This window comes from Hydra vulgaris, chromosome 09 (assembly GCF_038396675.1).
Source record: "Hydra vulgaris chromosome 09, alternate assembly HydraT2T_AEP".
Taxonomy (NCBI): Eukaryota; Metazoa; Cnidaria; class Hydrozoa; order Anthoathecata; family Hydridae; genus Hydra; species Hydra vulgaris.
Genome location: NC_088928.1, coordinates 57341997 through 57358211, shown reverse-complemented (window position 1 = coordinate 57358211; position 16215 = coordinate 57341997). Strand labels below are relative to the sequence as shown.

The 16215-nt window shown below is 28.6% G+C and overlaps 1 protein-coding gene across 2 annotated transcripts in view; it reads right to left on the bottom strand.

The window, feature by feature from the left end:
* The window catches only part of LOC100212367 (beta-alanine-activating enzyme), a 30411-nt gene extending 14729 nt beyond the window's left edge, over window positions 1–15682 (bottom strand). Inside the window, exons 1-3 of one of the 2 annotated variants that reach the window (XM_065806140.1) lie at window positions 15091–15682; window positions 14248–14437; window positions 623–977 (exon numbers count right to left, since the gene is read on the bottom strand). In XM_065806140.1, the coding sequence (XP_065662212.1) occupies window positions 623–977; window positions 14248–14437; window positions 15091–15629 (1084 nt within the window). In that variant the 5' untranslated portion in view covers window positions 15630–15682. The remainder of the gene's footprint in view (window positions 1–622; window positions 978–14247; window positions 14438–15090) is intronic. The other variant, XM_065806141.1, reaches the window with a different exon arrangement.
* Between the last annotated feature and the right edge of the window lie 533 nt (window positions 15683–16215).

The window sequence follows — 16215 nt, the reverse complement described above, 5'->3', positions numbered from 1 at the left end:
TTTTTTCTTAAATACAAGGATACCAGCATCTAAAAGGAACATCTTCAAAATAAAGCCAATAATTGTGTAACTAAGATATATAAGTAATTGAAAATAACAAGCTATTTTAATATTGTAAATCTTTGCTTTAAATTTTCTTTCAAAATTCTAAAGGAAAGATTAAAATTCAAAACATAAGCAAGGCATGTTTTTGACGTCTTCATAACTTAAAAAATTAATGAAAATTATAAAGAAACAATTTTATAAAACAGGTGCTAATTTTATTAACTAAAAAAATTAAATCATATTTTTTGTGAAACTAAATACTAATGCGCGATAAATTTTTTTTACTCAGTAAAATATATGATTTAAAATGTAGGAAGCGCAATACTTTAAAAAAAAAAAATTTAAGTAAAAGTAAGAGTACACATTAAAAAAAATACTTAAATAGTGAAAATTCACAAAAAAAACTACTCAATTACAGTAACACGAGTAAATGTAATTCATTACTTTCCGCCTCTGGTTTTTACTTTATTTGACAAAGTATTTAATATAAATAAATATTTTAAATGATAAAAAAACAAAAATATTAACAGTACAACCAATAAATTAAAAAAATATATAAATAAGCCATATACTTTACCAATCCATATTTTACCAAGCCCATGTTTCAATGCTTTTCCGTAAAAATCATTTACTTCGATTATAGTTTTACTCAAAGGTTTTCCTATTGGAACCCAATCTGAATCTAAAGTTTGTCTCTCTGTATTAAATTGGTCATTGGTGACTTCATATATACTAGCCCATGCTGAAACCTCACTAGTTCCATATAAATTAAAAATACGCAACTGAGGTAAAGCCTTTATCCATTTAACACACTTTTCCTTCGATGGAAAAGATTCCCCACCCAAAACCAAGGTCTTCAATTTGCTTCCATTATGAAACAAATGCTTTTCTTGAAAATGGTCCCCGATCAATCCCAAAAATGACGGAGTACACTAAAAAGAAAAAATAGTAAGATATAACAGAAATATATCATATAATAAAGATCTCTAGATACTTAGTTTGGTTGCAATTTTGATTATTATTATTATTTTTTTTTTGGCAGGGGAGGGGAGGGGTTTATGTATTAATTTTTTTGTTTAAATTATAATCAAGAGTCACATTTTGTAAGAGTTACTAGTGTAGTAGTGACTCTCTTAAATTTAATTTTTCACTATATTGCATATTCCAATGTCTATGTTCAAAATCTAACTTCTAGTATGTTGTGATTTTTGAGGTATCGAACCTTAAAGTTTACTCCCATTTCTCCAAAATTTTTGAATATTTTGAACCACGTGTCCTCAAACTTTTTTAAAAACTTTTTGGCTGTTCTCATGAAAAATTTTGGTCTACAAAGTTTAATGGTTCTGGAGATATTCTCCATGGTTTTCCTCACCTTCTTTCCTCTTCTCCATGGTCACCTTCTTTCCTTTCCTCCATGGTTTTCCATATCTATCAGTAAAAAAATTCTCCAGAAAACAGACGTCTGTTTATAACTGCTAGGAACCTTTGCAAAAAGGTTTTGTCTAGCGCCAAAGCCCGCTATTCTCAGGTCATGAAATCTCGTATTTCATCACAAAAATTAGGCTCTCATGACTTCTGGAGAATCTTTATTAGTATCAATAATAAGGGCAAATCTTTAATTCCACCTCTCTTGTATGGTTCAGACTTTGCCACCTCACCTAAAGACAAAGCTGAATTGTTTGCTAAGAACTTTTCATCAATATCATCTCTTTATTCCACTAGTTGCATTCTACCTGATTTAGCCTTAAAACAGGTTGATCCATTGCTTGACATTCGTATCACTCCAGCTTCTGTACCAAAAGCGATTTCTTGCGTAGACTTTTCTACAGCTTGTGGACCGGACAACATATCTTTTATACTCTTGCAGAAGTGTTTTCTGGAGCTGTAATCTATTCTTTCAAAACTATTCAACAAGTGCTTATCAGAGTCTTGTTTTCCAGCCTGCTGGAAAGCGGAATCTGTTATCCCTATTTTCAAAAATTCCGTTGAGCGATCTGATTCGTCTAACTACCGTCTCATTAGTCTTCTTCATATCATAAGCAAGGTTTTTAAATCTATAATTAACATATACTTAATCTCTCATCTTAAATCTAATAACTTTTTGATCAACAATATAGATTTCGATCTTCTCGTTCTACAGCTGATTTGCTAACAGTAATAACCAATAGGTTTTATCGTGCATTAGATAAAGGTGGAGAGCTTAAGGCCATTGCTCTTGACATTTCTAAAGCTTTTGATAAAGTTTAGCATGCTGGTCTTCTCTATAAGCTTTCTTCTTATAGTGTATTTGGTAACATCTTTGGGATTATTGAGTCCTTCCTTTCCAATCGTAGTATAAAAGTTGTCCTCGATGGACAGCACTCTTCTTCATATTCTGTAACTTCAGGGGTTCCTCAAGGTTCAATCCTTGGCCCTATACTCATTTTTTAATTTATATTAACCGTCTTCTAGATACTCTCACATCTAAGGTGGCATTGTTCGCAGATGATACTATCATTTATTCTTGTCATGATAAGAAGCCAACACTCTCTGATTGCTTGGAGGGGGCATTTGAGCTTGAAAAGGATCTCACTTCTTCTACAGCATGAGGCTCACAGTGGCTGGTGAACTTTAATTCAGATAAAATTCGATTTTTTTTAATTAATCGTTATTGCAATAATTTAGATCTTCCTATATTTATGAACAGTAATGTACTCGATGTCTCATCTACCCTTCATCTTCTAGGATTAACTCTTACTTCTGATCTTTCTTGGAAACCGTATATAAAATCCATATGTGATATGTGAAAATATTTTTTGTTTTTAATATTTTAGGTTTCTTATAATGCTAAATATCACAAATATTCTAACTGGAAAAACAGTTCTATAATAATAAAGGTATACCATTTTTTTCAGAAAATTACTAAAAAATAATTTTAAATACAATACAGTTATATTAGTTCACAAATTGAAGAACTACATAGAAAATGTATTTCTATGTTTTATTTCTATTTTTACTTTTTCAAATATATTTTTAAAGGAACTAAAGCAGCTTTCTTCAAGTAGCTAAATTCAAGTAAAAACAATTGTATAACCCAATATTTTAAAGGAAAATTTGTTTTGAAAATTTGAATATTTTATGTTTTTCATATTATAAATAATAAAATTATTTATTAAACAAAAATTTATTTGGTAAATAAATAAATTCTTTAAAAAAAAAACGTTAAAAAACTACTTGTAATTTATAAGTTACTTAACAAAAATTTTAAACCTGAAAAAAGTTTTACAATTTTTTTTATTAATTAGTTTTAATTGAATCTATTCTTTCAAAGCCAATCTTGTATTATCATATCTTGCTGCCAAGTTCAAAATAATATTTTTACTTCATTTTTATTCTTTAAGGCTAAATATTACAGGTCTGAATTTTTAAACCTGCTTTCAAGCTTTAATCAAAATTAATGAGAATTAGGATAAAAGCTGAACTTTTAATTTTTGTATCAGTTTTAATTTGTTCATCAATTGACTTTCTCTCAGAGCATAGAACTGCCATTCTTTTAGGTAAAAAGTTATGCCAAAAAATAATCTGAATATTAATTCTATTTTAAAAAAATGCAAAGTTTGTTTTATTAGCAGAAAATAAACTTCCCACATTATGCTGTTTGTATGTAGCAAACATTGTATAATCAGCATTTACTCTATTTTTTAAAATATTGTGATATTAGAAAAATTAGAAAAATTCTTTAATTTTCTTTAACTCTAAAACTCGTATATATTAAAAAAATTACATTAAAATACATTATAAAATAGTAGTTTGCTCAGTATTACTCAAGATTAAACTTGAGGTTTTATCCAAATCTTTGAGTAAAACAATGTGCTCTTTTTTGTGTGGATTTGTGGACCTTACTATTAACTAAGTCAAGAAAACACAATAAAAATCGATGGTCATTATTCAGTATCAAAACTGCACTTTGATAATGTAATGTTTTTAAGAGTTAAGCAAAACAAATAAGTTTCAAGTCATTTTTGAATTGAAAAGCTGTAGGAATTACTTGTTTTGTCAACGTATCAGTTATAAATATTTTTTTAGAAGTTTTTGGTAAATCGCAATTTCATATTAAAAGTTTTTTTTTCAAGAAGAATATTTGGTTGTTGACAAAATAACACCAGATGGAATAAGTTTCCACCTTAGTTTTCTACTTAGGCTCATTATATATAATCGAATAGTACCTCTATAATTTCATTGAAAAAAGCTTTTGTTTCATTGTAAATTTAGTGATTTTCTATACTAAAGACCATAGTAAGGTTTCGTGATTTCATAAGTGTAAACCATTTATCAATAATTCAGTTAAATCAAGCAGTTGCGAGTATAGAATCATCTTTTTTTATTTGCAATAAATTTTAATCCACAACTTTCATTATAATTCATTACAATATAATACTCTTGATACTTTTGTTTTGTTAAAATGTTTTTCATCAAGATGCTAAACTTATAAGTAAACATATTTAGAATGTCAACATGTGCAGGAATGTTAATCTATAACTAGTGATAGAATTATATATATTTTTTGAATTCCAGCTGTAATTATGAAAGGTTTGTTACATGAGAGAGATGTTCTTATATTCTTCAATAAATGAAGTACATTTGCTAAAAAATCAATAAAACAACTTGAGTCACATGGATGTTTATTTAAACTGGAAAAAGTATAACTTTAAGTGCAGCTTATGCTAAAAAATCTTCACATTGACTGGTTATTTGCACCTTTATAAACAGAACTTTCACTATAATAATATTTTATAGTTTATTTTCATCTCGTAGATATTCCTCTAAGCATAAAAACTAAAGTATGGTTAGCTTGGCCTTAAATAATGGCCTTAACAATATAGTATAATGTAAAGGTAATCTAACAATTCCATAGTATGAGCTTGATATGTATCATAATTACCACTTTCAGTTATTGACATGACATCAGTAGTTAAAGCACATTCTTTTTTATGAATTTTTATTACATTCACATCAATCTTCATAAATTTTTACAAATACTTAACAAAAATTTAGTAGCAAATTCACTCGCAGTTATTTTTTTGTGTGGCAAAAACATGGCGTCAAAAGCCATCAAAATCAAACATCCAATCAAAAACGATCACACGTATGTCCGCTCTCTGAGTATATATAGGCTCTCTACTGAAGTGCATCTTTGCCATTCCCAGCATCAGGTTAAATTATAAAATTGCCAATTCCATTTCCACATTTCCAGCATCAGGTAAAATTATAAAATTGCCAAAGTTTAAAAACCCTTAATAAAAGCAAAACAGAATGAGTAGTTTAGTAGTAAAGATTTTTGTTTATAACACCTATTAACCATTTGTATAACTATGCAGAACCGCCAAAATAATCTTAATTCTTCTTAAGATATACGCAAATTCTTAAAGTTATTTATTGAAAAAGTGATAAGTATCGGAAATTTCATTAATTCATCTATTAGACTGGTGTAGATATATTTATAATACATTGTTCCAGTTTAAGATGTTGAATGCTGAATCTTCTTGATTCATTGCATGGATTTTATTTATGCCTCAGTATTAATAACTAGGCAACTCATTCTATTATCTCCTAATGAGGGTACAGCTCTAAAACTAAGTTTTATGTTTATAAGATCAGCTGGTATAGTACCAGAAGAGCTACCACAGGTTTCCCGAACTCTGTGGTAGCTCACTTAGAGGCTACATTTAAAGCCCTTTGTTACAACTTAGGGTTTATTAATAGTAACAAGACAACTGCTTGGAATATTAGATAGTGTACTGAGTACTATTTATGCTTTGAGTCAAGTTCTTTAACCAAACTTAAAAAAAGACTAAAAGTATCAAAAACTATAAAACACAAAAAATCATCATCACCAAGTTCTCTAATTCCATCATTTAATAATACTTGTGGTCTTTAAATTAACTTTTTTTCTGTTGAGTCTTTTCTCTGGTAAAGTCCACCATACCTACTTGCTCTTTGTGAGACTAATATGAGTTTGGCTGTTTCATCTTGTGACCTTAGTGTTGATGGTTATCTTCCTTTAATTCCTAAAGACTCCAATAGTCATGTGCTTAGCCTGGGCATTTATATTTGTAAGAATTCACCCTTTTGTCTAAAAACTAGGTTTGAATCCACAGAATATTCTTTTATGTGCTTTTGTTTAGCAACACTTCACTTTATCACCTTTCTCTTTGTTCTATATTGCTCTCCTTCATCTCAAGACTGCACTCTTTTCGATGTTATTTCCTCTTTCTTTTTATCCTTTAGCTAATATTGTTGTTGTTGGTGACTTTAATGCTCATCACACTGAATGGCTTGGTTTTAGTATCAGTGACTCTGCAGGAAGTAAGGCCCATAACTTTTTCCTTACTCAATCTCTAACACAAATAGTTAACTTTCCAACTCCCTTTCCGACAATCTGAATCATTTACCTTATGTCTTGTTCCTGATCCTAGCCAATGCTCAGTTTCTCTACATTCACCCTTCGGTGCTTTTTCATCTCATTCTTCTTCATCACCAGAATCCACCTATCCTTGTACCTCTTACAACTACCTTGAAGCTGACTGGGACTCTTTCTGTGATTTCTTTGTGATGGCTCTTGGGCTAAAATCTTTTGTCTCCCTGCAGACAAATATTCTTCTTACTTAACTTCTTGGATTTAGGCTGGCATGGAGTATTTTATTCCCTCTCCACAATACCAAGTTAAGCTTCACTCTTCTCCATGGTTTTCCTCTCATTGTGCTGCTGTAATTTCCAATCCTAATCATTACTTCCATATTTATCGCCAAAACAATTCTCCAGAAAATAGATGTCTGTTTACTATTTCTAGAAACCATTGTAAAAAGGCTTTATCTAATGCCAAAGCTTGATATCCTCAGGTCACGAAATCTCCTTTAATAAAGTTAGGCATGCTGGTCTTCTTCATAAGCTCTCTCTCTTATGATGATTCAGGTAACATCTTTAAGATTATAGAATCTTAAAGATGTTACCTGAATCTTTAAGATTCTATAATCTTGCCAATCGTATTATAAAAGTTGTTTACATTACCAATCTCCTTGAAACTCTCACATCTAAGGTGGCATTATTCTCTGATGATACTACCATTTATTCTTGTTTGATTGCTTGGATTAGAGCTTGAGGCATTTGAGCTTAAAAATGATCTCTTTTTTGCTACAGCATGGGGGTCTCATTGGCTGGTAAACTTTAATTCAGATAAAACTTAATTTTTTTTAGCTAATCCTTATCACAATAATCTAGATCTTCCAATTTTTATGAATGGTATTGTACTCAATAAATCATCTACCTTTGCCTTCTAGGATTAACTCTTACTTCCGATCTTCCTTGGAAACCATATATCAAATTGATTGCAAAATTAGCATCTCTGGATTCTATTCATTATCTCTATAAATCTCAAATCCGTCTCTGTATGGAATACTGTTGCCATATCTGGAGCGAATCTTTAATGATGATGCCCTTTCTCTTTTAGACAAGATACAAAAACCATTATGCAAACATAGTTGGACCTGCACTTGCAGCCAATTAAACCATTGTCACATCGCCATAGTGTTGCTTCTTTTTCTCTTTTCTATTAATACTATAATGAGTGTTACTCTAAAGAGCTAGTGTCCTTTGAGCCTAAAATTCATTCTCGTGCTACTCCTTATTCAATTAAGTCTCATCCTTTTCCTGTGACTGTTTGTAAGTGCTCCAAAAACTCTTATTCATCTAGTTTTTTTCCTCAAACATCAGTTCTTTGAAATTTACTCCGTTCTTCTTGTTTTCCTGATTCATATAATTTTCAATCTTTTAAGTTGTCTGTGAATTGTTATCTTGCTTTACAAACTTCATTTTTTCTCTCCCAGTAACATTAAACTCTAATAGTTGTTGTTAGAAGTGAAGATGGTTAAAAAAATAATAATAAAAAATAATTGTTTTATATTACTGTTTTTTTTTCTAGATTTTTATAACAAGTAAGATTATGAGTAACTAAAAATATTCAGAGCAAAAAAAAAATTTACTTGACATATTGACATATTGAGATATTGACATATTTATTACCCATTTTGACATATTGAGATATTGGATACTTTATGGATATATTATACACATGAGATATTGAATATATTATGAAATATTTGAGATATTGTATGCTTAAGTATAGTTATAGATATTGATTTCTTTTATAATTTTTTATGTTTGCTGCATATTTTAACACTCTAAAAAAGTATTAAAAGTGTTCATTTTCATAATTTTGCCATTGTTAATTCTCATTTTATTAAGGAAAATGTTTTAAATAAATGTCATAAAAACAGGGTCATTTTTGGAAACCAGATCAAAGTTAAAATTGCAGTCACTTGAGAACTTCAAAACATTTTTGGCTGCAATTTTGCATATAATGTTTTTTCATATTTAATTTCCATTTTTTGATAACTTTAAAAATATTCTGTTAGTTGAAGTTGCTAAAAGTAAAAATATTTTTATCATTTCTTATTTTTTTATTTATTTTTTTATAATTAGTTATTGTAGTGTTTGAATGTGTTATAAAAAAAAAGAAAATTTTTGGCAACAAAGGCATTTACAGACACATTTAATATTTATAATTTGAATTGAAAATAAACTTAAGATTATTAATAAAAAGATAATGAAAATGATTGAACTATTTGTTATTTATTGTTAATATTATTTTATGTGGATTATATATTATAGATTGTAAAGATGATTCCGTCAACTACAAAAGGATGAATAACCCATTTAAAACTTTTATTCTAAAAACAATGCATGGAATAGGATAGAAGCAAATACGCTTAAAATGGAAAAGCAGCAAAATGTGATATATGCACTCAAAAGATTTTTTCAAAAAAGAGAAAAATCTAAAAAAAAATTTCAGTTATGCTTAATTTATAGAAAGAAAGAAAAAAATCTAATAAAAACTACAAACCAATTAAAGTAGCTAGCATTTAGCATTACAATCAAAAGAATAATTTATATGAAAATGAGATTGATAACAAGTTTACAAGAAAAACAACACTCTTTGACTTCATATTCAGTTATGGTTTGTTACAGGATGTAGTATACGGTATTGTTAACATAATCGATCTTTTAAACAAAACAAAAAATCAATCATGCCATGTACTAAAACTTTTAGGAATTAAACGCGCTTAAATAAATTATTAAGTCTGTAGATTGTGGCATATATTGAGGAAGAAAGCTTGTTGAGAAGATCAGAATGCCAAACTTTATCAAAGGCTTTAGAAATATCAACAGCGAGCCTTAATCTCTCCACATCTATATACAATAAAACCTATTGGTTATTACTGTTAGCAAATTACCTGTAGGACAAGATCGAAATCCATGTTGATGATCAGAAAGTAAGTTTTTAGATTCAAGATTAAACTCCTTTTTAACAATACCCTTGACATGTTAATTTGTTTATTTTCAACTTAGTTTTTGTCAACCAATGAACTAATTTTTTTCACATTTGGTGGAGTAATTCCTACAACTTTCAAAATGGCAATTGTTCCAATCAATTAGGTATAGCAATACCAGTAAAACGGTTTACATATAAATCAAATCAAAATATACAGTTTTATTACTGGTAATTAATTTATTATTACTTGGTGAACCGGTAAATTTGATAGAATATTATTCAAAATATCCAGGAAACTACAATCATTCATCCAATAAAAACCTATACTCATCCACCCAATAAGGAAATACACTAAAAAAAAAAGTGATTTTGCAAATGCCTTTTTGAACTCTTTTTTAACTGAAACATAAAACTAAAATAAAATATAATATTTTGAAATTAAAAATAATATTTAAATAATTTTTTCACTTTATAAATATGTTAGCACAGCACTTGGGTGGTCTATTTTAAAATTTTTTCTTAATTTTAATGGGATTATTTTACCAGTGAAGACATTCGATCTTGATTGAATTTAGGAAGATTTTTAAATCCTCCACAAAACATTAAAGTTTGAGTAGTGAACTGTGCAAGTGTTTACACATTACCTGCGATTATATCTCAGTGGGGTTTGCACAATGTCTTTAATAATCACAAAGAAATAATTATACAAAATTTGATTAATTTACAATAATTTGTACTTATCCCACAAAAGATTTGTTTCAAAACACCATAGCTGTCAAGTAACATAAATCAGTTTAGCTAGTTGCAATCCAATACCTTCAAATATTCTATACTTTCATTCAAATGTATTTGATATTGTGAAATTGAATATAAGGAAGTCATTATTCTTTATTTTAATTCTATTGAGGTCTATGGTTTCAGTGTTTCAAAGTTTATATTACAACATTACTAACCCTGTCTACATTTAAGGCCTCAATCTTGTATTAAAAGAGGGCAGAGGCTCTCATACCAAAGCAGGTTGGTTGACATATTAGAAGTCTCAGCAAAAATGTATCTATTAAATCAGAAGAGACAGTGCTCAGATCAGGAAAAAAGTATTTAGATCCATTACATATCTAATTTTTATAACAAAGAATATTACAGCTAAAGAAGAAGACATTCTTCTCATTTAATTCATTGGATTTCTATGGAAAAATAAATAACCATAAACAAAAAAGTGTTTGAGCATTAAAGGAGAAAAGCTTCCATTGAATAGATCTGTATTGTAAAAATATCTTTTTGAGAGAGAAAAAGATCCAAGAAAAGAAACAAGACCAATTGCAAATCATCTAACTGGTGATGCTATGGAAAATATTTGGTTACCTGCTCATATTCCAACTAAATCTAGCAGGAAGGACTATGTTGATCACATAATCCTTCCTGCTAGACTTAGTTCGATTAGGCATTTGGTACCAAATGAGTCACTGAAAAAAATTCTAAAACAAGATCTTTTAAATTAAAACTTGACAGTCTGTTTGATATATTACACAGACACCTAAACATTGCTGAACCATTCTGGTAATAATGTGTGGGTTATTGACTGAGAATTCTTAAAAGGCTAACAAAAGTTTCCTCAAGTGGGCTCAAAATGGCTGGAGTAGACTAAAACTGCATCATCACCAAAGACAAAAGAAAAAACAGGAATTCATATTAAGAAACAGCAACTCAAAAACCTTGAACTTTACTCAACTATTAATGATGATAATAAATCAATGAGGGTGTCAAATTTTCTTTAGATGTTACTGAAGAACATGAAGAAGATGCAAACTTCTATCTTCAAAAAGACCATGAATGCAAATCCACTATAATGCTGGCATTTCCTAGAACTCTTAAAAGAAACATGTGCAGTAGCAAATGAATCTAGTATTAGTCAAAGACAGCAACTAATTATTTAAAGAAAACTTTAGCAGTAGATGAAGCAGCTTTAAATGATATTACACTTTCTAAAACATCAGTTCATAGAGCAAGATCTGCCAATAGAATTAAAGAAGCAAAATTAATTGAGGAAAATTGGATTCTGGCTGAATTTTTTGAAATTCATTGCAATGGAAAAATGTTCGAGCAAGCTAATGAAAAAAAGGAATACTGACTTGCTGAGTGTGCAATTCTTTGCTTGAAATTTCTTCCTTCTAAATTGCTAGGAAATCTTAAAATTACCAATAGAATTGGCTAAACACAATGTTGCTCAGTGATGAGGCTAGTTGACAAGAAAAAATTATGCAATTTAAATCATGTTATTACACTTGTTTATGATACAACAGATGCAAATAGTGTAGCCTGCAATAAAGCTGCAATAGAGAAGCAAATTGGTTGTTCTCTACTCCAACTTGAATGTAGACATCATATACCAGAACTCTTCATTAAAGCAACATCAAATGCTATCTGTGGTCGAAATAAATCACCAAGATTTCAGCATTTTAGAAGGTTTAAGGAAAAATTTTATAACTTTAACAAATATATAAAAGACCTATGGTATAGAACTGGCCAAGTTTGTTATTTCAACAAGCATTTAAAATAAAGAAATAGGCAATAGAATGCTTGAAGAGAAAAAATTTTCCTTGTAAGGAACTAGTGTTGAATTGGAACCAAGAACTTGTGGAGCTTACTCAATTTTTGGTGGACATATTAAAAGAGGTTTCCTGTATTTGGTATGCTGGTTATGATCATTATGCAAGATGAATGTCAAAATCTTTTCTAATATTTCTATTCTCTTGCACTTTTAAGCTTAGTAAAGAAGATAAAAAAAGGTTAAGAGAATGTCTGAGTACAGTTGCCTTTTCTACTGAAAATAATTTTTTCAAACTGTGAATACTGCTGTTGCTCCAGCTAATGACCTGAATTCCTTTTATTTGATGAGAAAGTTTAAATTAATTAACCTTGAAGGTGCAGAAAAAAACATCAAATACACTTAAGATACTTATATGAGGAGCTGGTGATGAGGTAGTCTTTATCTAGATCGATGACTCTGTTAATCAAAAATAGACTGATGAGACAGAAACCTATAAACACACCAAGATCTTAAGTATTCACACCTTACTAACCGAAGATTCTAATCATTATTAGGGGCGACATAGATATACCTATATTTTATCCTTTTACATCAGCAAAAAGTCCTTGCTAATTTTTAATCTGTAGAAATTAAAAAAACCTCAGGAGTGGCTTAACACTCCATCAGAGCATTGGAGTAAATTTCAAGACTTTAACGCTGTAAAAAAAATTGAATAGAATCTTTTTTGTGTCAATAATGTTGCAGAGTCAGGTATCAAGCTTTTAGGAGACATCAAAGACAAATGTTTCAATCTAGTGACAACTTTGAAAACAAGTTGCCCAACTTGTTTTCAAAGTTGGGCAACTTGTTTTCTCTCCACAAAATTTTTGGTTTTCAACATTTTTCATTCAATCTCATCGATTGTAAAAACCCCATGAGAAATTGAAAAAAATGGACCACTTTTATGCTATAACATTATGGCCCTTGAAAATAGAAAAAATGAGATCGGCAAATTATTGTCAACCTCATTTTTCCTAAATTGTTAGAAGTTAGCATCAGGTTGGTGAAAAAAATTTTACACAAAGGGGTTACCATAAAATAAAAGAAACAAGATCAGCAACTTTTTTCCAACCTCAAACACTTTTAGGTAAACATTGCTGAATGCCAACCTTAATTCTAAGGGCTACACATAAGATGAAACAAAGTTTAAAGTTTGAGGTGCAGCAGTATACTTGTTATTCGGTGCAGGTTCAAAGCCTTTTGGTAGAACCTTTTTATTTACACACTTGAAGTAGACATTTAACTTTGACTTGACAAAACTTTAATAGTTTCTACAAAGTAGAAACTATTAAAGTTTTGAAGTTTTTGAGTAACTATGTTTTTTGAAGTAATAATATTTATATTAAAAAAATTTGAAACTTTAATCTCTTCTAAAGTCTATTAAGTGAAACATTTTTAAACTTAAAAAAGACTACAAATCTTTTGATCAACTTAGATTACAATCTTAGTTGATCAAAAGATTTATGTAGCATAGTGGCATAGTGGTAAAGCACTCATCTTATAATTAAGAGAGGTTACCACATCACTGGATATGCAGTGATCAACCTGTGACAAGTTTGACGATAACAAATTATATATATTCCAACATTTTTGCAAACTTAGCTTAGCATAAAACTTCATTAATATCATTAAACAGATATCTGAGGGGGGTTTAGTACATACATCGATTGAGGGTTTGGGTTTTGGCAGGTACTATCTAGACGAGAAAGACTTTAATACAGCAAAAAATAAACAAACAAAAAAAAACTGCATTGCTTTTATTATTCTAAATTTTTCTCTTCGTATTCAAAAAAAAATCGTCTAAAATTAAGTCAATATTTTAAAACTTTAAAAATATATTCCAAAAAAAGGTTACAGTTAAACTGTAAAATAACCAGGTTTATTTGTAGAGACAGACTGTTGTTTTACTTTTCAACTGCTTTTCACTGCTTTAAAACAAATATTTTTGTTTATATAAATTCTAATAATATTAATAATAAAAAACTATAAATATAAAATTAGTTAAATAAACCAAAATGGTTTTCCATTATGATCAAATTAAAGATCAAATGCAAACATTTTAATTTCCAAAAAGTTGGAGATTAAAAATTTGAGTAAAACTGTAATTTTCTAACTATTAACATCTCATAGTAATAAATATCAATTTCAACCTATGTCAAATCAAAACACTTGTTCTTCAAGTAATATCTTACTAGGTAAAAATGTTCTATGCCAACATGTTTTTAAATTTTATTAATTTATTGTTTACCTGTAAAAATGTGACACGATGCTTTTCCAAACACTTAGAAATTTTCTCTGGGTGACTCCTTAGATTATCTGTCACAACAAGCAATGTTGAGAAAGAACACCATCCCAAAAATATCTGAATAATTGAAGCATCGAATGTTAACGCAGAAGAAACAAATATGATATCAGATTCTTGCATATTAAAAAGATTCCTAAAACAACATCATTTTAAAATCAATATATGAGCCATTTATTTTGAAAGTGGCATATGTCACTTTGTTTTTAAACGTAGATTTTAAAAAAATGTAGATTTTTAATATATACTGTTATACCGTTAACTAGCAAAACTTCTTTCCAAATATCTTAATAATTTTTAACACAATGGGTTTAAATTATTTCACAAATGAAGAGATACTGTTACATTGTAATCATTGTTATCAATAATTTGATTTTTTTGAAAAGGTAGAGTAATGCAACTTTCAAAATAAATAGTTCATATATTTAAATATTAGTGAAACAAATTATTTGGCAATTTTAGTAACTTAAAGTATTCATTTTAAATAACAAAGATTAAATTTTATTAACAAATTGATATAATAAAAAAAAAAAAAAAGCCAATTTATATTAATTTAAAAAAAAACTCAATTTAATCACTAAAAAGAACAACCATAAAACAATTTCATCAACAAAATGCTACTTTTCAAAGCCCAGTTCATGTCTTCTACAAAGGTGAATTAAAAACATGTTTATGCCATATTTAAATGTAAATGGCAAGGTTATTAAGTTTATAAGCACAAATAAACCATTTAAAATAAACCATTAAAAGTACAAATAAACAAAAATGTTAAAAACAAATTAAACTTACAGAAAGTCTATTAAATTTGGAACAAAACATTTTTCAGGTACAAATATAGTCTTAGGTGTTCCAGTGGTACCAGAACTTTGCACAATATAAGTAAATCCATTTGATATGTCATTATTTATATCTAGTTTGAGTGCCAAAATAGTATATAATCCACCCAATGAAGAAATAGGAACATTTTTTTCTACAAAAATTTTTAACACACCTGAAATCTGTGGTAAAATATTTTTGTGAACAATAATATATTGAACATTGCAATTTTTCAGTGTTGAAATCAATGAATTAGAATCTAGAGATAAAGTTAGAAATGGATTTTCTGTATGTAGGCAGATATAAACCAATAAAGGAGTGTATACACTCTGAGGACACAGAATTCCAATAACTGATGGCTCAGAAGAAATTTTAGATTTTAATTCAACTTTAGCTTGTTGTGCTTCAAAAAGAAACTGTTTATAGGACATTGTATCACATTGGTTGCCATCATCAAATATAACAGCTATGTGGTCAGAAGGCTTCAAATTTAAAATGTTTTTTAACTGCATTTTAAACTGCACTTTAAATAAAATAATAAAAACTGTAAGTTGCACTATAAATATAATAAAAACTATAGATTTTATTCTCAAATATAAACCAAAACATAACTATAAAAAAAATGTTTAACCATATTAATTAAACCATAATATTAATATATATATATATATATATATATATATATATATATATATATATATATATATATATATATATATATCATAGTGGTAGTGGGGTAGTGGTAGATCGCTTGCCTCATAAGTGAGAAGTTTCGAGTTCAATCCCCACCACGTCACTGGTAGTGCTACATTCAACTTGTTTCTCCGCTCAGCAGCTTTGTTCGTCAAGGTTCGTGTTTCGGAGTTATAGAGTTGAGAGAGGGTTGCAACCACAAAAGTAGCCTCCTCGACTGTAGTAGCCTTCTTGGCCTTGGAGAGGTGAATAATTATATATATATATATATATATATATATATATATATATATATATATATATATATATATATATATATATATATATATATATATATATATATATATATATATATATATATATATATATATATTACAACAAACTAGAAAATATTATATAAAAATA